The sequence below is a fragment of the Sorex fumeus genome, unplaced genomic scaffold (assembly GCF_029834395.1).
Source record: "Sorex fumeus unplaced genomic scaffold, SorFum_2.1 ptg000081l, whole genome shotgun sequence".
NCBI classification, from domain to species: domain Eukaryota; kingdom Metazoa; phylum Chordata; class Mammalia; order Eulipotyphla; family Soricidae; genus Sorex; species Sorex fumeus.
The window spans coordinates 2,200,401-2,226,554 of NW_026606138.1; the positions used below are offsets into that span (position 1 = coordinate 2,200,401).

The following is a 26,154-nucleotide window of genomic DNA, read 5'->3' on the forward strand; positions in this document are numbered from 1 at the left end:
AAGTTAATTTTTACATTTCCTAGTATATATTTTTGGACAATCACATTCACCATTCCACCTTGAGAATTTCATCATCCACATACTCAGGACAGATAAGCCACAAAAAGTAAACAGTTTTAAAAAGTCCTACCTGGGATGTAATAATTCAATTCAATCTACTTTACATAGAAAGCATCATTTGGACCATGACACAGATACTACTTGTGTACATTTCTCATCCCCCTAACATTAGAGAAGGACAAAGAATATAAACAAATGCAGGCCAAACAGCTCAAAAATCTTAGAAATACAATGTTCAGTGTCTGAGAAAATAATCTGGAATATAATGATACTATTTAAAGTCATTGCTAAACATCTCAATTCAACACTAACACTAAAACATCTAAAGATAGGATAATTTGCATACAGTCTCCCCAGTTTAAGAGAACTTCTTAAATTAAGGGACTTGGGGGTTTGAGACCACACCCAATAGTGCTCAGGGATCATTCCTAGTGGTGCTCAGTGAACCACATGTGGTGCCGGAGATGGAATCAGGGTTGGTCACATGCAAGGCAAAGACATCTTAATCCCTGTAATCTCTCTCTGCCCCTCTCCATACATATTTTATCTTACTACTCATTTGACATAGACCCTGATTACTTTCTACTTTTATAGATGGGAAAACTCAATGCTCAGTGTTCAAGTGATTTGCCTAGATTTCACAATTCATATTTAGCTGAACTAAGAGTGAGGCTAAGTGTCCTAACTTCAAATTCTCATCCACAAGTACACTATGGACAAAGGCTGCTACCAACCAGTCAGCCACTACAGTTCCTATTACTAAAGAATTTCCATATGGATACAAATAGTTAATACCCCACATCCCCAAGTGCTCCCTGGCAACCAATGCTGCCCATTTCCCTTCCAATCCTACCCCCACGCCCTCCCTACCACCACTTAGTCATTTAAGCAGGAGATTAGATCTGCAAAGCTGGGGCATCCAGAATATGGCTCCCACACATCTAACGGGCATCTGTTCTATTTGGCGCCTGTGTCATAGAAAAAGGATAAATCATAGAAAGGAAGAATGCCACTCCAAGGGTCCCAAGTATGCCTCTAATAATCGCCGATAAAGACACAGAGAAACTGTCCTTAGAGCCTTGTTTTCAATGACTCCTCTAACATCTCCCTTAGTTTGAACAACTAGTGTGTCAAAGAGTACACTTGAGTGCCGGAACTGGAACATATGTGTGGCATGCAAAGGGTCCAGGTTTGACTGCTGGCACCACAATGACTCCCTAGCACTGCAAGGGGTACGCCACAGCTACCCAACAAACATACAAACCGAAAGAATACACTTGAACAATTGTTGAAAATTGCAAAGACCATGCCAGGTCCTCTCTGCCTCGCCTATCACTCATCCCAGATGTTAGAATTTGAATTTTAGCAACAACAAATTTCAGTCTACGAGAAACAATTTTCCTTGGAGTTTTGGAAAAATTCTTTAACCTTAATGACACGAAAAAAAAGGTAGGACTGAGATGAAAACAAGGCTTGACGGTTAAGCAGGGGGAAAAAATGGCACATGTTAAAGCAATACAAATCAATTTATAATCCATAGTGTAAATCACAGTGTCTCAAATAAAACAGTATGGGGGGGGGGGTTAGAGGGGGGATAAAAAAGATAAAAAACTAAATCACACAGGAGAATGTGCCAGGACTGTGTTTGCAGAACAAGAGACTGACTAGAGACTAGAAAAGGTCTCTGGAAAAGGATTTCAAGAGATAGAAAAGAAGGGAGGGGACATGGGTTTCGTGCTTCATATTTTGCCCTGGACTAGTCAGGGCAAAATAAGGTAAATAAGTAAAGTACAACAAATGCTGAAGTTGAGGGGTTGCCAAATCATTCACCCCACACTTTATATCCTCCCCTCTTCATGGGTCCACAGACTTGGGGGCCAGAGATTCTAGAGCCCAAATATCTCTATCTGGGTGCCCTGTGGATTTCTAAGCTTGTTTTCTAAGCTCCTGGTAAAACAAGAGTGGAAATCAACATTATTCTCAGTAGTCTCATCTTCACCACAGCACATTTTTTTGTTCTTTATTAAATTATCCTGCTCTCGAATATTCAGATTCTGAGCCAGAGCCAGGTCATTCTTTGAATTCACAAGCAGATTGAAACATGAGTCATTAGCAAAGAAAATATCATTTTCTCTTTCTCTAGCTAAGACCACGAACATAGCTAAAGATAAGGTCTCAAGAATCCGAGAACAAACAATATGAACAAAGAGAAAAGGCTAACATTAAAAACAATAATAAAGACAGGTATTAGAACATAGAATGACTGAAACCCAGTCATCAAAAACTTTGCACCTGTGTATCTCACGGTGATTCAATAGAAAATAAATAAAAACAATAATAAAGCTCCTCTGTTTTTAATCCCACCTTAAAACATCTCACAGTGTCTTAAAATTGCTTGATGCTGGACCTGTCTGGGAACCGGGAAGGCAATGAAACTGGTTTGAGACCCAGATGGGTAAGTAGGCTCTTCAAGGAGCTTCAGGAAGAGGGAAGCTACCGGAAAGAATATTGCAGAGAGATCAGGAGAGAATTATGAGAACCCAGAATGAGCACCACAGGAGGCAGACACTAGGACATTTGTGGAATGTGCCAGAACCCCAGGCTTCACTAGTGCCGGTAGAAGCTGCCTCTTTTACCAGTTGTTTTCCTCCAACCACAACAGACAAAAACAAATAGAGGAGGGGAAAAAAGAGAGAGAGAGGGAGAGAGAGAGAGAGAAAGAGAGAGAGAGAGAGAAACATTTTGGGATCTCAGCAATGTCTTGTCAGCTGAATGAGATGACCCCTTGAGTCGTGAAAACCAGCATATATTGTCTTAAGCTAAGAACGAATGAATTAAAATGTAAAAACCTAAGCTCTGGGGACACATTATGGCAAACCTTGTGGAAAATTGATCATCAAATATAAGAGGAACTTCCGTCGGAGGAGGGAAAAAAAAGGCGTCAGCAGAAAACAACTTTTATTGAAGAATACACCGACATAGGCGATTTTCAGCAGTGTTGTTTTAGTGAGGATTTCTGTGTGTGTTTCTTAACTACTTTTTCCTATATCATTCTAGTTGCTTTCAAGACTAAATGGATGGTTTTAAGTACCCTCTGGCCATTTCGGTTTTATTGTCCCTTCTTATCCTGAGCATTTCAACTTCAAAGGCCACCGGACTTATTATCATTTAACTATTGCTAGTTTCTTACATCAGACTTTAACAGACTTTTTTAAATAATTTTTTTTAAGATTATGAAAAAGAAACACCCTCTGCCTTCCTCTCAGACAGCTCTGGAATGCCCAACCACTTTCCCTCAAGGTCCCCAAGCCTGGCTTGCCCTAGAACTTGAAACAATGCTGCTTTCAAAGCTCAGTGTCAGGTCACAAAGGACTGTGCTGTCCCTCTCAAAACCCTCCTCTTCACCCAAGAGGAAAGGGCCAGACTGGGACATCCCACAGAAAAGACCCTGTAGAAGGTGAGGCTGCCTCCTACCGACACATCTCGCATCCCTCTTCGTATCACTCATCCCACAAGGAACCAGTTGCCGCTGCCTTTAATTCACTCACCCCGTCCACATTGCATGAGGCCTCCCCTCTGTCCAGAACATTCTCCAGTTACCCAGTCTGTTTGCCTTGTTCCCTCCTGCCCGCAGGCTCACTGTTGTCCTCACACCCCTGGTGTTCATGCCTGGATCCTTACTGAAATACCAGTTCCTCCTCCCCTGTCAATGCTAAAGTGAAGACCAGGGGTCTTTGGAGGTGGAGCTTGAACACTCCTTTCCATTTTCGCACTGGCACACAGGCTCCCCTGCAGCTGTTCTCCTTTACTTGTAGGACTTGTGCAACCATCTGAGTATAGTGCTGAGTGCAGGGGTAGGGGGCATGAGGGGGGGATGTTCATATCTGTGTGCTCAAGGGGGTCACTCTCCTGGTTGCAAGATTGCACAATCCATTGAACTGCATTCTTTAGTGATGGAGCTGGAGATGTCCATCTAAGCAGTGCCTCCAAGCCCGAACTGCAGAAGAAGATTGCACTGGGTGCACGCAGCAGCACCAGGGATGGAACCCACAGTCTTGAGTTTGCAAGGCAGGTGCTTTCGCAACTGAGCTCTCTCCCACACCCTGTTTACCCATATTTGCCTGCACCACACTGAGTTGCCTGAGGCTAGAGACAGGACTGCTTGTTTCACTGTTGGTGCAGTTAGATGTCTGTCTTAAACACACTGTCTGCCGTGAACAGCTGCTCAGCAAATATTGATGGGAGTGGGGAAGTAATTCTGCAAGAAGAGCGTCCCAGTGGGCGAAGCCAACAGTCAGGGCCAATCATCCAGATCAGTAACTACTACCTTCAGCAAATGTTCCAATATTACAGGCTTTGGAGAGATGAAAAACTCCCTACTCTAGTCATCAACTCCTGTTTCCACTTATAGCCTCAGAAACCCATGTGCTCCTTGCTCTCCCTCCACACTCAGGTCAAGCGCATCCAGGAGGAACCACAGCCTCCGAGGCCCTCGGAGGACGGGATGAAGGTTGATTGTCAGGTATCTCCAGCAGAAGCTCAGCAGTCTAGTGATTAAGTGGCTTCACTAGAAGCAGCAACTCTGAAAACCCACTGATTTTGACATCTGTGTCCTCGTCCAAAAATGTCGGGGCAGTGTTTTTCAGCTAAAGGTTGCAGCCAACGGGAAACTAGCCAGGGAAAATGCTAACTGCTTGATCAGGGAATGGAGGAGTTTGACTGTGAAAGAGCCAATCCCTGAAGTGCCTCCAGGCCCGGACTACTCAGAATTAGCAACAAGGAAGAATTTCAATCAGCATCACAGCCCAGGCCTCCATTTAACAGATAATGACACACAAGAGCAGACAGATGCTATTTTCTCCTGGAGATGAATTGTGAGATGACCATCCTTCCAATTCTGTGTTCCCCCAAATTCTGGGGCTCTATAAAAAGGATATTATGAATATAAATAGACTCCCTTTTAGTGCTTGCTGGACCTGCTGGCATTTCACATTTCACAATTCAAAAGCTGGTTTCATATTCACTGATATTACTCCTCGGACTCCAGATGTAGTGCATGAGCCTCAGTGCAACATCTCCATATCAAAGCGATTCTCAAAGTTTGATTCTTTCTTTAAAGCAATTCTATCTTTTTCCAAATGCCCGTTTGCTAAACTTATATAAACAGCAACCTTGAAGGGGCTAACCTTTTTCCTGAGGACACGCGCACACAAAGAAACACACATACACACACACACACACACACGCACACACACAACCACTTTCCTACCAGGTACAGGGATCAGCATTTCATTTGTATATGTTCTTTACCTAATGTGGTTTGGAAGTGTCCAGTAACTGACATTTAAAAAAAATTTTTTTAATTGATTGAATCACAATGAGATACACAGTTACAAAGTTGTTCATCATAATTGGGTTTCAGTCATATAACGTTTCAACATCCATCCCTTCACCAGTGTAAATTTTTTGAAACCACCGATGTCCCCAGTTTCTCTCCCACCCCCTTACCCACTTCTGACTCTGTGACAGGCACTTTCTCTCTCTCTCTCACTCTCTTTCACCCTCTCCCTCTCTCTCTCCCTCTCTCTCCTTCTCTCTCTCTCTCTGTCTCACTCTGTCCACTCTCTCTCTCTCTCTCACACACACACACACACACACACACACACACACACACACACCTCCCTCCCTCTCTTTTTGGGCATTTATGACTTGCAATTCAGATACCTACTTTCAACACTCAAAAACTGACTTTTATAATGTACGCAATTCTGAGCTCCTTGAAGGAGAAGAAAACTGATGAGCACATTCTCAGTCATTCATCCTTTGGTGTGCCCTAAAATGTTCTGCATCAAATCACACATTCTCCCCAGATGTGGTGATTTTAAAGGTCAGCTCTCGAATGCCAGAACGAAAAATGAGGTTTTTACCGACTCCCAAGTCAGCTGTGGGTAGTCAGGGCTGCCTTTAAAGAGTCATTTGATTTTCCTCCCCACATTATTAAAGCAAACTCCTCTTGAACATTAGGGCTAAAGGGCTAGTACTTTCTCATCTATTTCTTTCCGGGTAAGACTAAGAATCCAGGAAGATGACTCTACGTCTGGAAATTGAGGAAAAAGGAACATTTAGTGGGGAAAGCCATCCTTGCCGCTCAGCTGCTCTGAGCAGTGTTCTATTTTAAGTCTTTATTCATGAAGTCAAGCTTCTTTTCTAGTCACCACCCATCACCACTACCACTTCCATCTCTCACTTTCAGGGGAGACACTAACTACTGATATGTGGAAATGGGGCTGAGAAGATTTACCTGGGAACTGGGGGCCCTGTCACAATAAGAGGCCAAATGAAACTGAACCTCTTGATAGAATTGCAGCTCGGTGGAGCTCCCTGATCTCTCATAATAATCACTGTCAGTGACTGAAATCTTCCCTACATAAGATCAGTGTTTAACATCATACAGCCACCGCAAGAGACAGGAAGCTGCAAGTGTAATACAAATCAGGCATTGGAGAGCACTGACTCTGGAGTGCAGACCAAAGTTCAAGGACACTGTCTGTCATTTACTTCATCTGAGAAAGAGCTAATCCTTTCACCTTTCTGCATCCTTCTCATCTGTAAAATGGAAAAACCACAAAATGAATAACACTTCAAGAATCATTACTATGCACTGGTACAAAATTGTTTGTTTTAGGGGCGGGAGGGGGGTATATTGGGGTTCTTGGTGGTGAAAAATAAGTACTGGTGAGGGGCTGGAGTGACAGCACAGCGGGTATGGCATTTGCCTTGTGTGTGGCTGACCCGGGTTCGATTCCCAGCATCCCGGGAGTAATTCCCGAGTGCAGAGCCAGGAATAACCCCTGAGCATTGCCGGGTGTAACCCAAAAAGCAAAAAAAAAAAAAGTACTGGTGAAGGAAAATGTGTTTGATCATTGCATGACTGAGACTTAAACCTGAAAGCTTTGTAACTTTTCCCACAGTGATTCAATAAATAAATAAATAAATATTGTCTGTTTTACTGATGGAAAAATGAGACTTAGATTGAGGAATTTAGGCAAGCTTAAGAGGGAGAGATCTAAAGAGGAGTCAGTTCTGCTTATCCCCCAAAGTCCATGTTATTTGCATCCTGCCAGACCATCTGTTCTCTGTTCCCAGAGTGACTGGATATTAGAATTGCTTGCTATGCCCTTGACTGTTGAGGATTCTTTGTGCTAGGAAAGATGGAATCTGCCTAGCTTGCCTGTAGTCTTCCTTCCACAACTTGCACAGGAATTATTTCCTTCATCATTGTGGCCCCTAACTATGCCAAGTAACAGCAGACAGCCACCAGAAACCAATGAGGAGCATACATATAAGGCCTTCATCAAAGGAATCCCAGTCTTTGGAGTCTTACAGAAGGAAAGAGCACTGTCATTGCCTAACACTGAAATGCTGAGTACAATAAATGAGGATGGGTTGCAATTAAAGCACATCAGTTTTCTAGTAAAATGTTGTATTATATAGCACAAAACTAAATACTAAAAAGTACCACTATAGCATAGTCCTCCCATTGTTCATTGATTTGCTCAAGCAGGCACCAGTAATGTGCCTGCTTGAGACTTGTTGTTACTGTGTTTGGCATATTGAATACGTCACAGGTAGCTTGCCAGGCTTTGAAGTGTGCGGGAGAGATACCCTTGGTAGCTTGCCAGGCTCTCTGAGAGGAGTGGAGGAATCGAACTCAAGTCGGCCGCGTGGGCCGCATGCAAGGCAAACACCCTACCTGCTGTGCTATCGCTCCAGCCCTAAAGAATATTGTTGTTTAAAACTACAGGGATCATGGGTTGGAGTGATAGAATAGTCACTAGGGGGCATTTGCCGGCACATGGCTGACTCAGGTTCAATCCTCGGCATCCCGTATGATCCCCGAGCACCGCCAGGAGTAATTCCTGAGTGCAGAGCCAGGAGTAATACCTGAGCATCACCAGGTGTGACCCAAAGAGCAAAAAAAAAAAAAAAAAACTACAAGGATCAGACTGGGGATATGGCTCAGTGGTAAACCATTATATCTTGTATGTATAAGGTCCTGGCTTCAATTCCTGGCACTACCAAACTTTTTTTTAAAAGAGGGAACTACTTACATTGAATAGGAGCACCATTTGATGAGCACAACATGGATTTGATAAGGGACAGTGCGGGAATTCAAGAGGCAAAAAACAAGATTCCTGAAATAGCTCTGAGAGTTCTTGAAAAGCTACTTTGTCAAACTTTGTGACTGACTACCCAGGCCGCCAGGATGTTGTGGCTGCCACACATCAGTTCCTCTGTTCCTCTTCATTCCTCTCATCAGTAGAGAAGCTACAGACAGCTGCCGAAAGATGAAGTTGCACTTCTAGCTCAGAACCATGCACCCCATCAAACGGGGACATTAAGTCAGCTCTAACCAGCTGTATCCTTCCGGAAAGACCGGAAAGACCGTCTGAGGAAGAGTGAGACTGACCTTTAAGAGCAGCCAGCAGTACTCCGTGATGGCCTTTCATATGTAAATGCAGGCATGTATTTGGAAAATAAATTAATCAATTAGTGCAAGCATGTCAGTTCTTTTCATGTAAGCAAGGTGTACACTTAATTGTTTTTCACAGACCTCGGCCAGAGCAGAGGATATCCTTTCATGAAAATAATTAAGTCAGGATAGTGTTCAAGTGGTAAAGTACTTTAAGTACCTTTCCTGTGCAAGCCCTGGATTTGGATTCCTGGAACCACCAGTGCCCCCTCCCTCCCTGCACACACCCCTCCCCACACTAAGGAACATCCCACATAACAATTTATAAAACAGTAGAAATTGCAACAGTAACTTGCTGCAGGACACAGTGTACATGTTCGTACTTGTCTCAATTGCGCAGACAAGTGCTTCGGTGCATTGGAGATGGTCTCAGAAAAACAAAAAGCTCAGCCTCTGTTGTTACTCTACAGTGTCCTCTTGGCCAAGCCTCTGTCTGAGCTTCCCCTGTAATCCTCTGTAAAACAGGGGTTCCTATTCTCATCAAAGTTTCTTTGAGCACTACTTATACATCAGCCAACTTGGCTAGCCAGGGACTATGATGAGGGGTAACATGAACACTGTCAGTGTTGATGTGCCGCCATTGGGACATGAAATAAACACATGGCAAGTGCTAATTCGTGTAAGAGGGGTAAATTGAGGTAAGCTTCCTTACTCTGAGGTAGTTAAGACCACAGTTATCTTCAAGACCGGCTCAGACCCTATCTCAGAGATCTGGTTCTACAGAGAAATCACCTTCTGATAAGGCAATTGAGGACTTTTAATTATGGGTCAACAATTTCTGAGCCCCTCCCGCCCCCCCCCCACCCCCACCTACGGCAATCTAAAGAGATGCAAATGTTTTCCAAAGTATTAGCAGCTGTTCTTTCTCAGTAAGCAAATAAAAATTAACAAGATGTGGAGGGTGAGGGTCACCCTGAAAGAGGAGGGGTGCTATTAGGTAAAGTTTTAAACATAAAACCCTCTAAGTAACAGTAATGTAAAGCACAGCGCCTAAAAATGTATAATTAAAGTGCCTCTCATAGAGACAGGTTGGGGGGAGAGGATGTAATAATTGGGAGACATTGGTGGAGGGCAGTGGACACTGGTGTTGGAACATTGTATGCCTGAAACCAAACATGACTAACTTTGTTATTCACAGTGACTAAAAAAAATTTTTAATAACCAAGGTGACTGCTACATGTTCCCTCAGGAAATCACCTCTGGTGATTTCATCTTCTCCCTGATTTTACCAAAGTTCTCTCCTCCTTCCCCTCTTTGCAGTCATGGAGTTGCCTTTAATTTCTCATAATCTGTAACCCTCTAGACTGTGAATCTCCAAGGAGGAGGACTAAGCCTCCCTGTCTCCAGGTGGATATGCAGTGTCTGACTCATAGTAGATGCTCAGGAAATACTTGCCAAATGGATGATGAATAGACTGCACTTGATTCCGCCAGAGCTTTAAAAAGAGACATTGAGTTGTAATCTCGCCAAGTCATGCCTTTACAAAAACGGAGCTTTGCAAAGAAGCAGAATCCAATGCCCCTTTCTTACTGATCACAGCCTAAACATGAATCTTGGAAGAAATAAAGTTTCCTAATTAAATTTGAAGGAGGAAAAGGTGAACTGCCCCAAAAAAGGTCTCTGAGAGCATTCCATTTAAGTGCTTCTCCAATGTCCCATTTTAAGCTCTCTCCCTTGCTTCATTACCGAGAACTTTTCAACCTTGCAGACCCCAGCATAGGCCCCCTGTGTGCAAACACGGAGACAAGTGGAAAATGCCTCGGAACTAGAGCAAACATCTTCTGGAACTCTTTCAAGTGCTTCTTTGCATCCTTTTATGTTAATGCCTCCATCTCACAGCCAAACTGCAAACACCTGGCTCGAATACTCAAACTTGAACTCATCAAGAGGAGCAGCCAAGATCTGAAACCCCGAATTTATTGCTTTCTCTCGTTATTAAAGGAGGGCGGCATGTCTCAGTGAACAGCATCACTCCTAATCTGCTTGAGAAGTTTAGTCAGGAATTCATATTTCATGCACTCTCCCGGGCACAAACAATATTTATTCATTTGTTTTCCCAAGCTGTTCCGTCGACTTGCTTTTCTTTTGGCTCACTCAGGGGAGATGTGCTATTAACTCAGAGGAGGCCTCCTCCATCTCCCGGGAGAAGCTTGACATCTTTCAGGGGAGGCCTCACCCTTATTATTTATGGTTAAAACACTTTACATTGCAAAGTAGCATGCTGTCTCTGTCTAAAATCCCTTTTGTAATATAAACTGCAGAGTCTGCATTTCAGAAGGGAAACCGGAATGCTAGAAAGGTAGAGAATTACCCAAGGTGACAAGGAAGAGGAAAACAATTCTCTCCAGGGCCTTCTCTGCACTTGAGTCTTACTGGTGTGACCACCTAGATATTAAGTGTAGAATCAAGTCAGATAGAGGCATTCACATTTATTAAACACTTAGCTCTGGCCTAAGCAGCTTTTTTGAGGTATTATCTTATTAATCCTCAAAAGCTCCACCAGACTCGATTGTATTATTATTTTCACTTTAAAGATAAAGAAACCAGGGTACAGGGAGAGTAATTAAATTCTCCAAAGCTATGCAGTCTCTAAGTAAGTGACAGAGCCCAGAGGTGAAGGGCAATTGGGCTCTGGAGCCCTGTAATCCCTGCTACCAGCCTCGATAGAGGGTTCCTAAGAAACGAGGAAAGGCTCAAGAAAAGTCGCATACTGTCATACACAGTAGGGGCCGCTTGGTTTTATTCCAGCTTTCCCTTTTCTCTCTCCCAAGATTATCTAAAAGCCCAATGCTACAGGGGAAGCTTTAAAATACTGTTGCTATGGGGCTGGAGCAATAGCACAGCGGGTAGGGCATTTGCCTTGCACGCGGCCGACCCGGGTTCGATTCCCAGCATCCCATATTGTCCCTCGAGCACCACTAGGAGTGATTCCTGAGTGCAAAGCCAGGAGTAATCCCTGAGCATCGCCGAGTGTGATCCAAAAATAAATTAATTAATTAATTAATAAAATAAATTAAATAAAATACTGTTGCTATGGAAGGGTGATTATGATCTTACTCAAAAAGAACAGGTGGGGCAGGAGAGACTATACAGCAGGAAGGGGGCTTGTATTGCGTACCAGGGTGTGGCCCAAACACAAATCCCCAGAAAACTAAATAGGAGGTGTGAGCATTGATTAGGTAAAAGTAGCACTCCCTGAGGCAAGACTGACAGAAGGAAAGGGATAGATACAAAAGGGTCTTTGGAAATGTGGGATTTAAAGATGCATAGCAAGATAGCAACAAGGGGCTAAAAGCAGCACAAAGGGGGAATTGATCTACACAACTGAGTTTATGCGTATTGAAGAGGAGTGCTGAGGTCCTTGGGGGAGGATCGTGGGTACATTGGTGAGGGATGTGGTATTGGAATTATGTGCATGGGAAACCATCATGAGCAGTATTGTAAATCACAGAACCTCAATCAATAAAGAAAAATAAAGTTTTGGTTTGGGTTTGGATTGGGGGATTTACCCAGCAATGCTCAGGGGTTACTCCTGGCCTCACACTCAAACATTACCCCTGGCGGTGCTCCAGGGACCCTATGGCATGCTGGAGATAGAACCCAGGTCAGCTGTATACAAGGACAGTGCCCTACCTGCTGTACTGTCTCTCCAGCACCAAGGTTTTTTTTAAGTTTTTTTTTTAAGGGTTTACAAGAACTGGGAGTCTGGATTCCCGTTGTTCATCGATTTGCTCGAGTGGACCCAGTAACGTCTCCATTTTGAGACGTGTTGGAACTGTGTTTGACATATTGAATATGTCATGGGTAGCTTTCCAGGCTTTGCAATGTGGACGAGATACTCTCGGTAGCTTTCCAGGCTCTCCAAGAGAGGCAGAAGAATCGAACCCGGCTCGGCCGGGCTGGCTGGCTGGCACAAGGCAAACACCCTACCACTGTGCTATTTGCTCTCGCTACAACTTTTTTTTTTAATTAACCCTAGCACAGGGGGTAGGGCATTTGTTTTGCAAACAGCTAATCCAGGTTCGATTCCAGGGAATATGGTCCCCTGAGCACCACCAGGAGTAATTCCTGAGTGCAGGGCTAGGAGTAACCCCTAAGCATTGCCAGGTGTAATCCAAAAAGAAAAAAAAGAAAAGAATTAACCCTAGAAAGATTCACATGTGAATAAAGAGCCCTTGGGAAGAGGCTCAGTGTCAGACCACCCTCATTGCATGCCTCAGGCCACAGTTGGAGGCCCTGCACTCCATAGCATTATCAGGTGTGGTCAATGGCAATACCAAGGGTCACTAGTGCCCTCTGGAACACCACAACCAAGAGTGTTCCAGCACTGCGACCAGTGTGTGACCTCCAGTCATAACAAACACAGCAATTAAGGCAAGGGGAGAGAAAGAAATGTGTCAGGGTGGAGATATATGACAGAGGTTACATGCTTGCCTTTCACGGGGCCAACCCCAGTTCGATCCTCAGCACCACACATGATCCCTGAACATTGGTAGGTGCAGTCACAGGGTCCATGGGCAACATCCCATCTACAGGAACTCACCTTAAACTGTTGGGAAAGAATCACTGGTGTGGCTGCTGGGCCTGATGAGCAACACTCGGCAGCTTCCTAGCCCCCCAAAGAAAGAAATGTGTGGGCCTGGTGTGATAGCACAGTGGGTAGGGCATTTGCTTTGCACGCAGTCAACCCGGGTTCGAATCCCAGCATCCCATATGGTCCCCTGAGCGCCGCCAGGAGTAATTCCTGAGGGCAGAGCCAGAAGTAACCCCTGTGCATCACTGGGTGTGACCCAAAGAGAAAAAGAAAAAAAAGAAAGAAATGTGTGTGGAAACCACTACTTTTACTTTTGCAGTGCCAACAACAGAACCTGATGCCTCATGCATGTAAATTGTGTGCTTTATCACTGAGCTACATCCCAGGCCCCAGTGTTTTCAGTTCAAAGATGCTAACAGCTAACTTTGCCACCAAAAAAAGTAAAAGCAAACAAAACTCATTTGCTGCATCTGATCACTGAAACCCTTCACAACTTATCTGAGGGGGAAAAAATTATAACTTTCCTATTCCTAGAGCACTTTCAATTTGTCTTTTCTTCTGTGAATGTAAAAGATAGTCTCTCATGACAGCCCAAGTGTTTGATAAATGGAGGAACACCTCATTGCTCCTTTTTCTAATGCCAAGATTCCTTTGACTAAATTCTTCTTTGATGTGGTAAAATTACTTCTCTGAAATACTGGAAGGTTCTATATACCAAAATGGTAAGAGCAGTTATCGCTGCTGTGCTGTTACAAACAATCTTGATATGCCTTTCCTTATTTATCTGTTTTTAAATTTTTCTAACAGCGAATGTGTCATGTTTGTCAAAATGAAGGGAAACAAGGCTTTATTTCTTTTGTTAAGACTCATTAGTAAAGCAGTCCCTAAGTCATCTTACATTTGCCTTCCCTTCATTGCTGAAGAAATAATTTTTTATGAACACAATAAAATGTAGGTTTTCCGAGACCCTGGCAAAGATGATGAGCGCCCACCCCATTGTGATTCGTTCCTCCTGGCCTGGCCAACATTTCTTATTTATCATCACATTGTTTTTATAAAATGCAGCATTTTATAAAATGCAGCCATCAGAAACATTCTAGAAATGTCCATCCATACAGCAACAGGCATATAAACCTCATAGACAATTACAGTATTTCTAAGAAAGGAGCAAAGAGATTTTTAATCATCATGTGTTCAATCTCATGCCATGTTTCTTATTGTGCCCCCATTCATTGTGGTGGCTCATAATGTACAATAATACATTTTACATCTACCAAATGTATTCTGGGTTTTTATATCACAGTGCAGAAGAATAGCTTTGGAAATCCTTTTGACTCTTTTATTTGAAAACTACATTTGTGGAATGGGGTAATTAAATTCCTATGGTTCGATATAACATTACCTCTGCTATTCTAACTCATAAAAAATTCCAACCATTTTCTCTCTGCTTTTGCTAGAAATGGAATTACACCACAGATATTTCTGTTAATACCAGTCTAGGATTTGAGAGCCTACTCTATTGTAGTTAAACCAGAAAAATTCTTTTGTACATCTTTATGGGTATTAAAATGACTATAGCAATCTTCTGTACTTGATGAATGCATTGCAGCTTCCTTTGAGGAAAAAATAAAGAACTCAATGCCTGGGTATTTGACTCATGAGAAGAAATTATCTCTGATGAAGAACTAGAATTAACTTTAAAATATTTTTAAATTTAGTAACTTTAAAATAAAAAGTAAATTTAAAATTATTTAGTAAACAATACATCTTTTGGGGTAAGATTTCTTAGGCAATGGTGAGATGGAGTGTATTTATATTTGGGTATGATTTAATATTAGCTCAGTATGTGTCAAATTTGCTTTATTTGCCCCTCATTTAGCAGTTAGTGGTAGAACTTTTCATTTTCCGAAAGGACAACTGAAGTACAAAGAGGTGGTGCAATTTATCCCTGAGTACAAAGTAATAACCAAAATGGCATCCATATTATTGAAAAGACAAGTGTTAGCAAAGATGTGGAGGAAGAGAAGACTTTTGCACTATTGGGAGAATTGAAAATTAGTGCAACGACTATGAAAGTTATGAAGTTCCTCAAAAAAATTTTTTTAAATCTGTCACTCTCACTGTCCTCCAGTTGTTCATCAGTTTGCTCGAGTGGGCCCAGTAACGTCTCCATTGTGAGACTTGTTGCTACTGTGTTTGGCATATGAATACGTCACGGGTAGTTTGCCAGGCTTTGCCATGCAGGCAAGATACTCTCAGTAGCTTGCCAAGCTCTCCAAGAGAGGCAGGGAATTGAACACGGGTCAGTCGGGCCAACCTCATGCAAGGCAAATGCCCTACCGAACATATATATTATCCAGCAATTCCGTACCTGTGTATATATCCAACAAGTACAAAAATATGATCTCAAAGAGGTTTTTGCAATCCCATATTCATTGCAATCAGCAGCCAGTAAAACAGTCAAGATATGGAAATAACTAAAGTATTTATCAGTGGAATAATGAATAAGGATGTAGCATATATATATATATTTAATTGACTATCATTCACTCTTGAGAAAGAATCAAATCAACAACAGGTATGGACCCTGAAAGCATTATGCTAAGCAAAAGAAGACAAAAAAAGACAAATATCACATAATATCATAGGATATCACTTGTATGTGGAATCTAAAAAACCTGAACTCTAAAGACCAGAATCATTAGCAGAGAATGAGAGCAGGGAAAATGGTGTAAATGTCTGATTATATGATAAATAAATATGGGTATCTAATGTACAGCATGATATTTATCGTTAATAATGCTGTAATACCTGACTATATTACAGGTATATTATAGGTAATAATAATAATACAGGTATATTACAGGTATATTATAGGGTTGAAGCAATAGCACAGCAGGTAGGGCATTTGCCTTGCATGCAGATGACCCGGATTTGATTCCTCTGCCCCTCTCAGAGAGCCCGGCAAGCTACCAAGAGTATCCAGCCTGCACGGCAGAGCCTGGCAAGCTCCCCGTGGTGTACTCAATATGCCAAAAATAGTAACACAATTTGTTGTGAGACGCTACTGGTGCCCACTTGAGCAAATCAATGAACAACAGGAAGACAGTGCAACAGTGCTACAATGCTGTAATAAATACTTCAAAGTTGCTAGGAGAGATCTTAAAAATCCTCTACCGCCAGAAAAGACATGGTAACTATGTGACATGATGCAGATATTGTGTGCAATAAGTAAATATATCAAATCAACAAATAAACTGTGAACTCATTCAATATTATATATCAATTATATCTCAATAAGGTTAGCATTTGAACCCCTATGGGTTCAAGTTCAGATTCTGGTCAGGTTCAGACTCTGCAACCAACCAGAATTATACTACATACTACCCATCAAACTTCCAGAGTAGTATTTTACCAAGTGCTGAGGAAACCCAACTTCTGATTTGTGATGCTATTATGTGGGCAAAATGAAGCCCACTCAGGCTGTAGAAGGAGGATGATTGGATGAACTGGTGCAGTGCTCTGCAACTATGATATAATAGTCCTAATATCATGAAAACTATAATACTTCATTATAAAATAAATTAATTTTACAATAAGAGAATGAACATTGACTGAAGCTCCTCTATAAATGAAGGACAGTTTCAAGTTTCAAAAACATACAACTGTTTGAGATCAAAAATGAGTTTGCTAAATCTCTCAGTAAAATGGGAATAGAAGGAACTTTCCTCAACATAGTTCAAGACATGTACCAAAAACCCACAGCTAAGTACAGTGGACAATGTAGAGCTCTCTTCTCTATTTCAAATAATGGCGTTGTGCTCATAATAGAAAGAAATAACCACCCCTTCTTGGGGACACTAATGAATATCACAGGAGAACATCCACAAACAGAGCAAAATAGCTTTAGCTTCAGTGTCAAAGTTCTTAGACAAGAACGATGGGCTGAAGGAATAATTGCCTTGGAGCATTCAGGGAGAAAAAGAGCATGAGAAGGGTGTGGTGGAAATAATGAAAAAGGACAGATACTGAGCTCTCTGGGGCCAGTTAAATAAAGTGTTCTTTCCAAAACACCACTACTTTTCTACACGCACAAAAGATAGAAATGTGAAAGTAATGAGTTGTAATAGATATTATTAAGTTTTAATTAAGTTATCTTAGAAATAACACACAAACTGATCATCCGCCCAAACATCTCAATTAAGAATGTATAAAAGTGCATTCCTTCCAGCCCTTTGTCGGCTTTGTATCAAATGATCCAAACAGCTGAACTAGTTCAAAGACTCTACATGGAATAAATAAGCCTGGGGCTTATTTCAGGCTTTCTGCAGAGACACTAAAATGGTGATTCTTAATGTCATTCATCTTCAGAAAGATCTAGAGCTGCGCATATCATCAAAAAAGTTCACCACCCCCAACCAAGTATGCAAAGACATGAGAAACCAGGAAACTAATGGAATGTCCTCCACAGGTAGGAAAACACTACTTAGCAATTCATAAACTAAAGTTCCCTTTACACTTCCACTTGAAGTGTGAAGTGAAGTTGATTATTAGTTTAAAACTGAATGTATATTTTATTACCACTCTCAACATGAGAAAGTACTGCTTATACCTGTAAATTCAAATATACTTGACTCATAATCATCGCAGAAATCAATCAGTATAAAGACTTATTCTTAATACAACAACAAAAACTGCTTTATTTTGATTTTTAAAAAATGTTATTCATTTCCAGAAAGTTATCTTTCACAAAAATGAATTTCTATTGATGCTCAGGTCTCTGTTCAGAACGAATTATACCTTTTCAAAAACTCTTCTAGACTTACATCTCCTAAATTTTACTCCTTGGAATATTAAAAAATTGCGATGATAATATTAACTTACTAAATAGTGAATTCTGTAACAAAATAATGTATTTTTCAGGTTCATCTTTTTCATGTTTTAACATTTGCAAAATATAACTTTATCTTACAATGTCAAAAAATGAAGCAAATGAATCCTTTTCTTTCTCCTCAAAAAGTGCTATTAGGGGACCAGGGGAGATAGCTCAGTGGTCAAAGACACATGCCAAGCACTGAGACCCAAATTCAAATAATAACAACACATGACCCCCCCAAACCCTACTGGGATGTGACCCCCCAGCACCACAGGGGTAAGTAGATCCCCACCTTTGGGCCAAGCATTGAATCATCTAACCTAGCTGGCGAAGTATCATAGGTGGTAACTCCCAGGCCTCCTTAGCACTATTTGGGAACCCTTTAAAAAATGCTGTTAGAATAAGGGTGTGTTTCATAGCAAAAACACCTTAAAATGTAGGAAACATGGTAAAATTTTAGAGAGTGTTTTTTGGGTGTTTTGGGTTTTTGCAGTGCTGGTGATCAAATCTAGGGTCTCATACATGTAAGATATGAGGACCACCACCACTGAGTCAGGTTCCCAACCTTAGAAAAATATTTTTTATCACTAGTGTAGATTCCCTCTATACATGATCTTACCAAAGTCTCTAAAATATCCTACACTTGAAAAACCCAATGCTGTGTCCTTCACTGAACTCAGTGTTGCCCAGATACATTTACCATTCAATCCCCTCTCTAACAAAACTCATAATAACACTTCATGAGACTAATATTCTGGAAACTGCCTGGGATAGACTACTTATTCCTTCATTACCCTGGGTCAAGAATCCTCTAATCAGCATTACCAAGATTACCAAGGACAGAATCCCTTCAATCTGAGAGGAAAGTAAATATGTTTCAGGATCAACAGAACTGAATAGATGACCTAACTCTCTCTTTAGAGGAAAAATTCCAACTGGGCCAGAGGCCTATATAGTCTGCTTGAGAAACATCTGTGATGTATTCATACTGATTGCTTTCTCCCACAAATGATGCACAGCTTTGTCTGTTTCAAATGCCTTTATGATGTGAGAAATGAATAAACTGAATTGAAGCCATCTGCATCATCGTAGGATGGGATGCACCGTGTGGTGAAAGGCATCCCTTTACATTCGCTCACAGATGAGGAAAGAAAAAATCAATATTTTCTAGAACTAGTTCTTAAATTTACCTGGTCAGCAAGTTTCTGTGAGTGTGTTCCTGTGATGTGGAATAATACAAGTTGCATGCAAAACAGCAGGCAGTAAGAGGAAGAACAGACCCAGAAAAAATATTACCAATGATATGTTACTTTGCGATGCAGGGCTCTAGATTTTGTTGTTATTGTTGTTCTTCTAATACCAGGCTAAGTCCCAAACACATTCATTTCACACTTCAGGCTATTTATCTAGCAATAAACCAGTTTTAAGCCAATTTTTTTTAAATAGCATTAAGGGATCATGGAAAAGTCTCGAAGGTCTAAAGCATAGCTTCAGCGTGCTGGAGGCCAAGGTTCAAGCCCCAACCAGCTCCGCATGTTATTCTGAGGATCTCTGGGAATAACCCCCAAGCACCAATCTGGGAGGAACCCCTAAGAAATACCAGATGTGGCTAAGAAAAAAATTTTTTTAAAATATTGAAATAAGAAAACAATGCTAAACAATTACCAGTGCCTTTAGAAAGGCACAAAGAGCATTGTCCACAGGCCTGGCCAGGGCATGTACTACACTTAAACCAGAAGCATCAGCACTAGTGCCCCCATCTCAGGCCCCATTCTGCACCTACTCAACTAGAATCACCATTTCCACAAGATTCTGGCTTCTTTTATATACAAAACAGCTTAAAAATCCCTTTCTAGAAAATATAACCTTTGACTTTCAGTTTCCTATTGATTGGGACCCAGTGCATCATATTACAGTGCTAACTTGTGGAGATTAATAAACTGTCATTTTCAGCTACTAGAAACCAATGATTTCTGCTGGATAGGAAACTTAGCCGCAAGGTTACAAGGTGGGAGTGTTCAGTCTGAAGAACATAAACCATTCGTACCCTATCCCAGGATCTTTTCTTTCAGTGATTGTATTGTCTGAGTTCCTCAAGATCTTCTTTGAACCAGATTTACCATGTGGCTCTTCCCTCATTAATGAGTTGAATAAATATTGTGCATATACTTCGTGCAAATGTAGCATAGTAACTGCTTAAAGTTATAATTTAACACCAGTCACCTCTCAGGGACAATGAGAGGCTTATCTCTGATGAACATCATCAAGCCATCTTTTCTTAGAAATAAACAGTCCGTTGTCTAGCAAACATTAACTGATAACATCTACTATGATGAAGCCCACTCTAGTCTGGGCTGTTCCCACACAAATGGTTTAGTCTAAGGTATAATCAAATTTTAGAGGGCTGGCCATAAGAACCTGTTCTGGCTTCCAGACATGACCTGTAGCCAGACAACTTTTTGTTTCTGTTTTACTGTTTGAATTTGAAGGTGTTTGGGTATCACATGTTTCCTTCTCCTCAAGCTCTAATACTTATTTTCTGAAACTAGGTTGTTTATACATGTTTGCTACCTAGCTGGCCCCTGAAGGCATTTAGGCTTCCAACTCTTAAAGAAGACACTAATCTGTTAAATTCAGTTAAGCCAGCACTTCAGAAGGAAATGGCTGGTCTCAAATTTATAGCACATTCTAATCAGCCATTATTGGGAATATTTTTACATATCTATCATTCACAGACCCTGGGCTGCTATGATGAGTATGAAAAGAGTACAGCTGCCAAAGTCAGTGGCCTTATTCATTATCCACCAGAGGGCAAATTATTTACATGTATAACAATGCATTTGAAATGCATTTACTAAGCATCATCATCAATTTCTCCAGATACAAAAGAGTTTCATTTAAATGATTCTCAGGGTGTAGAAACCACAGCCCCCATAAAACAGCAGAGATCACTTCATGCTCAAACCTGCGTTATTAAAATGTCAAAATAAATACCATGCCGAAATATAGAAAGAAGAGACAGTAGCTACAGGCAATAGGGTGGTTGCTCTGAAATCTGGTGTAGAAATTCAAAATCAGCTTTGACCTAAGCAGAGTTTGGCAGTGCCAATTAGTCCTGGTGGACGGTGTTTTTTCCCCTAGATGGATTTGTTGACAACACATCACAGAAAGTTGTTAAGCGTCTGTGCTCGCTAGGCATAACTCTCTTTTTTATAAGTGCTAAATTCACGAAACAAGGAAAAGTAGGCACTGGATAAACAGAGCCATTAATAATATAAATCTCAACTAGGGTAGAAGAATAATAAGGCCTGTCTCCTCGTTCTGCCTAAATAGTGATTTCTGTGGTTTTTCCATTTGTCCTCTCTATGGATTTTTCTCCTTTGGTACATCTCATCTTTCATTTTACTCTAGCACTTCTTCAGGGGCTTAATGGGAACAACTTTGAGGAAATCAGCTAATAATACCCCCATTGCTCATCTGGACAGCTAAGAGGCCTAGCTAACCACCACTATCCCCCAACCACTGGTCTGCTTACCCTGCTCTGAGGCTTTAGCTCTTAATCTCTTAATTTTGCTGCAACTGGGCCATTAAATTGGCCTTATAGCTCTAGCATATGGCTTGAGATTGTTAATATGCATGCCATCCAATATGGTTATTTATTCATTTTTTTACTTTCCCAGCTGAATTCAAAATGTGTTTTCTTTCAAGACCATCTTCCAACAGCTTCCCATACACTTCATGAATGTGTCTGTGTGTGTGTTATGTGTGTGTATGTGTGTGTGTTTCTTACTGAAGGATATAGCCTCTGGTTCTAGAAGTCAGTAGCAGTTTTAGTTCATTTCAAGAAAAGTCTCTCTAGTCCCCTCACACTGGCCTATCGTTCTCCATACCCTTCACATCGTATAGAAGCAGTTTTTCAAATTTCTCTTTGTTCTGAAAAAAAAAAAACCACCTTTCAAAATAAATGGACAGTCTAAAATATGGGAAAGAATTGGGACTGCAAAGCTTGTGAGCAGCAGAAAATCAAAGGTAGTTGGGATGCAGGTTCAGGTGATATCAGGAAAAGAAAACTAGGGGCTGGAGCGATAGCACAGCAGGTAAGGCATTTGCCTTGCACACAGCCAGACCCAGGTTCGAATCCCAGCATCCCATATGGTCCCCCGAGCACCGCCAGGAGTAATTCCTGAGTGCATGAGTCAGGAGTAACCCCTGTGCAAAGATGGGTGTGACCCAAAGAGCAAAAAAATTAAATAAATAAATAAATAAATGATACAGCTGGCAAAACCATATGCTGCAGGTCAATTCCCACCACCCAATTCCCTATGGCATTTAGAAAGAGACTCAAAATGTTTAATAGCCTTACACTTTCTTGATTTTATCATTGGAAATGCCACTACCAGATTCTAGGCAGGGTTGGTTTCCTTGGGGGACACTGTGGTCCCCATAATCCCTTTCCAGTTATTTCCAATGTAGAGGAAAGCTCTCTGTGGGCTCCTGCACCAGTTCAGGATTCCTGGCTGCAACACTGAGCTTAGGATGCACACATCCTGGAAGAGGAGACTTACATCCACCTCTCCTGCATATCTGCTGATGTACATGAGCAAAAACTGAGACTGACTTTGAGTCCTCTGTCTTTGTGACCTAGGTGGTAACTTCATTGTACTACATCTTTGTCTTTTTCCTATTCCTCCACCTGACAGTACCTAGGATTCTTTAGCCTCTTAAAGAATATGTGTTGATTTGAAGTGACTTTTGGAAAGAAGCAAATACATTCCAGGGATAGAGCAATGAAAATCAAGCAGAGAGGGAGAGAGAGACAAAGACGAGGGAAAGGGGAGAGAGAAAGAGAGAGATTATTAATGGATTAATGGTCTCTAACAGGTGAAAATGTTTTTCAGCTGTTGGAGCTAGGGAAATTCACAGGCAATGGTATTAGAACCATGTTAAAGATTTTATGTTCCACAAGAAAATTTACTCATCCTACAAATATACTGATCCCAATAAATAGCTTCAAAGTTAATTTTTTCTTGAAAGCATAAAAATAGACACAAAAATATGGGAGGGGATACATATAGTGACCACCTCTATATGTGTTCCCTTATATTTTCTCTCTCACACACACATGCACACACACACACATACACACACACACACACACACACACACACGCACGCATGTGCACACATACTGAAGCCCAAGTCTTTAAAACCTGTGAATATATTAGAGAAAACAAAGACTAAAACCCAAAGTGTCCATGAGAAATTTGAAAGACACATAAATTCTAAAATGTTGAATTTGAAGCCAGATTGAAGGGAGGGAGGAAGAGAGGGAGAAAGAAATAGAGAGAGAAAGAAGGGAGGGGAGAGAGGAAAGAGGAAGGGAGGGAAGAGATGGAGGGAGGAAGGGAGGAAGGGAGAGAGGGAGAGAGGGAGGGAGGGAGGGAGGGAGGGAGGGAGGGAGGGAGGGAGGGAGGGAGGGAGAAACAAGTGGTGATTTTAAAATGTCTACAAACACTTTGACATTCCTTTCTCTGAAAGATGGAATTTAATTATTCCCTTCCCGTCTTCCTCCTAGTGAGTGTGAGCTAGAGTGAATCCCTTCTGATGAATATAAGCCAACATGAATAGCACATGATTAAGTCACAAAAGCCAGTACAACTTCCTCCTCCTCCTCCTCCTCCTCCTCCTCCTCCTCTTCCTCCTCCTCCTCTTCCTCCCTCTCCTCTCCTCTTTCTGATGCTTCTGCTGCTCTTCCTCCTTTCCTCTCTTCCCTTCTTCTTTTCTTCCTCCCCTCATTTCTGTCATTCTTCTCTCCTTCCCTCCATCTCTCATTACTTGTACTGGAGGATGTCAGCTTGAGGGTTGGTAAGCAGTAGTATATTGCCAATAAATATAAGAAACAATCTCTACAGCAGAGGCCAAACTAGAAATCAAGACCCAGACTTCAGTCTACAAATATCTTATCATTCAGAATGGTGGAAAATCTTTATGAATTTATAATCATTCACTTCATTTAGAAATTCAGAGATTTAGAAATTCACTTAGAAATTTAGAAATTGACTTAGAAATTCAGACTGTCTATATTTAAGACAGGTGTAGACTGGCTACACCAGCCCTGCATTCCCACCAGACAGCCTTAAGTGGGAACTGAAAGTCAGATCCCTGACGTAGACAAGACACTCACCCTAGCATACTTCCCCCTTCCCAATCTGTCTCTACACTAACACCAACTTCAGGGCATTTCACTGTTTATTCTCTTTTAGTATAGAAGTATTTCCAGGTTCCAATTCCCTAGACATCAAATAATGTACTGAAACAAATGATATACTGAAAGAGCTGTTTTAAGGACCATAGAAGAAAATTTATTTCTTGGAAGTGAAGGATATTCCTGCTTTGTCTAATATTACACCATTGTGCATCAGTGTCAGATATATGCAATTTGAGATCCCATTTTCCCCAGCAGCAGTCTTGCTCATCTGGAATCACGGACTGGTCTCTGAAGGTGACCCTGCTCCTTCTCACCCTGGGCTCTTTGAAATGAGCCTAAAGGAAGTGATCTAAGCTTGCTAGATCAATTTACAATAGTGCACATTTCCTCTTGTAGTGCTTGTTTTAAGAAGATCTCATGGAGGCTGTAGCATCTCTTCCATCTTCTTCTGGGTTTATACTTGTACCTCTCATTTAGTCTGAGCTTCTTATTGCTCACTCAGACTGTGTCTGACCATAATCACGTCCACTAAATCAAAGAGATGCTCCCAAAGTACAGCCCCAATTTTACCATTAATTACTTGCCTTTACTATGTACTAGTAATTAATATGACTAGTACATAAACATTGTTCTAAAATGATAGTCAACAAGTTACAACGGGCAGAGCAAATCTGGTCTACTATCAGTTTTTATAAATAAAGTTTTATTGGAATACAACTAAACTTGTTTCTTTATTATGCCATCTGTGACTGTTTGCATCAGAGTAGTTGTCAGAAATACCTTAGGATATCCAAGCCTAAATTATTTATTAGCTAGTCACACACTAGAATGAGAAGGATAAAGATACAAATATTAGGTTGTTAATCAGTCAAGAACATACACTGTGCTGTAAAAGACTGCAACATGAGAAAAAAGTAGCATCACTATTTCCTTCATAGAACATTTGCCTTGCATTTCACAAGTCTCTAAAATTCTCACCTTATAAATGGACATAAATTGAATAGCTTTTGAAGTTGAAAATTAACTTACTGTGGCTAGTTTCTGAACATCTTCATCTGATGCTCCCAGGGATGCCAGGCCTATTTCTTGTGAAAATTGGGCAAATTTAGGGTCTGCAAGTAGTGGAACATGCCCCAGGAGTTCATGGCATGTATCCCTGGCAATAAAAACAGAAATATTACATAAGAAGCTTTAAATAAACATTGATAGAACAAGATAAAAAATACTAAATATATCCTGGTAATGATAATTATGTCTGTTACCAAATTTCATCAAGCCAAAGATTTTTTAATAACATTTCACATCTCTGAAAACTAGCGATAACTTGCAATCAATAACAAATTATATAACATATAATTTTTAATAAAATAATAGTGACTAATGTTCTATTGTTTATTGTAGGTCAAGCATCTGATCATTATCTGGCTATGTATATATATATATATAATCTCTGTTGGTCCTCAAGAGAAGCTTCAAGAATTTAAGAAACTTATTACTACAAAATCCTATAGGGACAGGTGCTATAGCACAGCTGGTGGGGTGTTTGCCTTACACGCAACCAACCCAGGGTTCAATTCCCAGCATCCCATATCCCATCCTGAGCACTGCCAGGAGTAATTCCTGAATGTAGCATCCCAGCATCCCATATCCCATCCCAGCATCCCATATCCCATCCTGAGCACTGCCAGGAGTAATTCCTGAATGTAGAGACAGGAGTAACCCCTGTGCATCGCTGGGTATGATGCCAAAAAAAAAAAAAAATCCTATAGTTCAGGATGGGCAAGTTAACAGCCTTGTACTAAATCTGACCCACTGCCTGTTTTTCAAGACAAAGTTTTTTTGTTGTTTTTGTTTTGTTTTGTTTTCACTTTTTGGATCATACCCGGCGAAACTCAGGGCTAACTCCTAGCTTTATACTGAGAAATCACTCAGGAATTACTCCTA

The 26,154-nt window shown here is 41.1% G+C and overlaps 1 protein-coding gene across 1 annotated transcript in view; it reads right to left on the reverse strand.

Annotated features, from left to right (window-relative positions):
- Nucleotides 1-26,154, reverse strand: part of TPH2 (tryptophan hydroxylase 2) — a 119,600-nt gene that overhangs the window by 18,726 nt on the left and 74,720 nt on the right. The window contains exon 8 of the mRNA XM_056130810.1: nucleotides 25,240-25,366. Within this exon, the coding sequence (XP_055986785.1) occupies nucleotides 25,240-25,366 (127 nt within the window). The remainder of the gene's footprint in view (nucleotides 1-25,239; nucleotides 25,367-26,154) is intronic.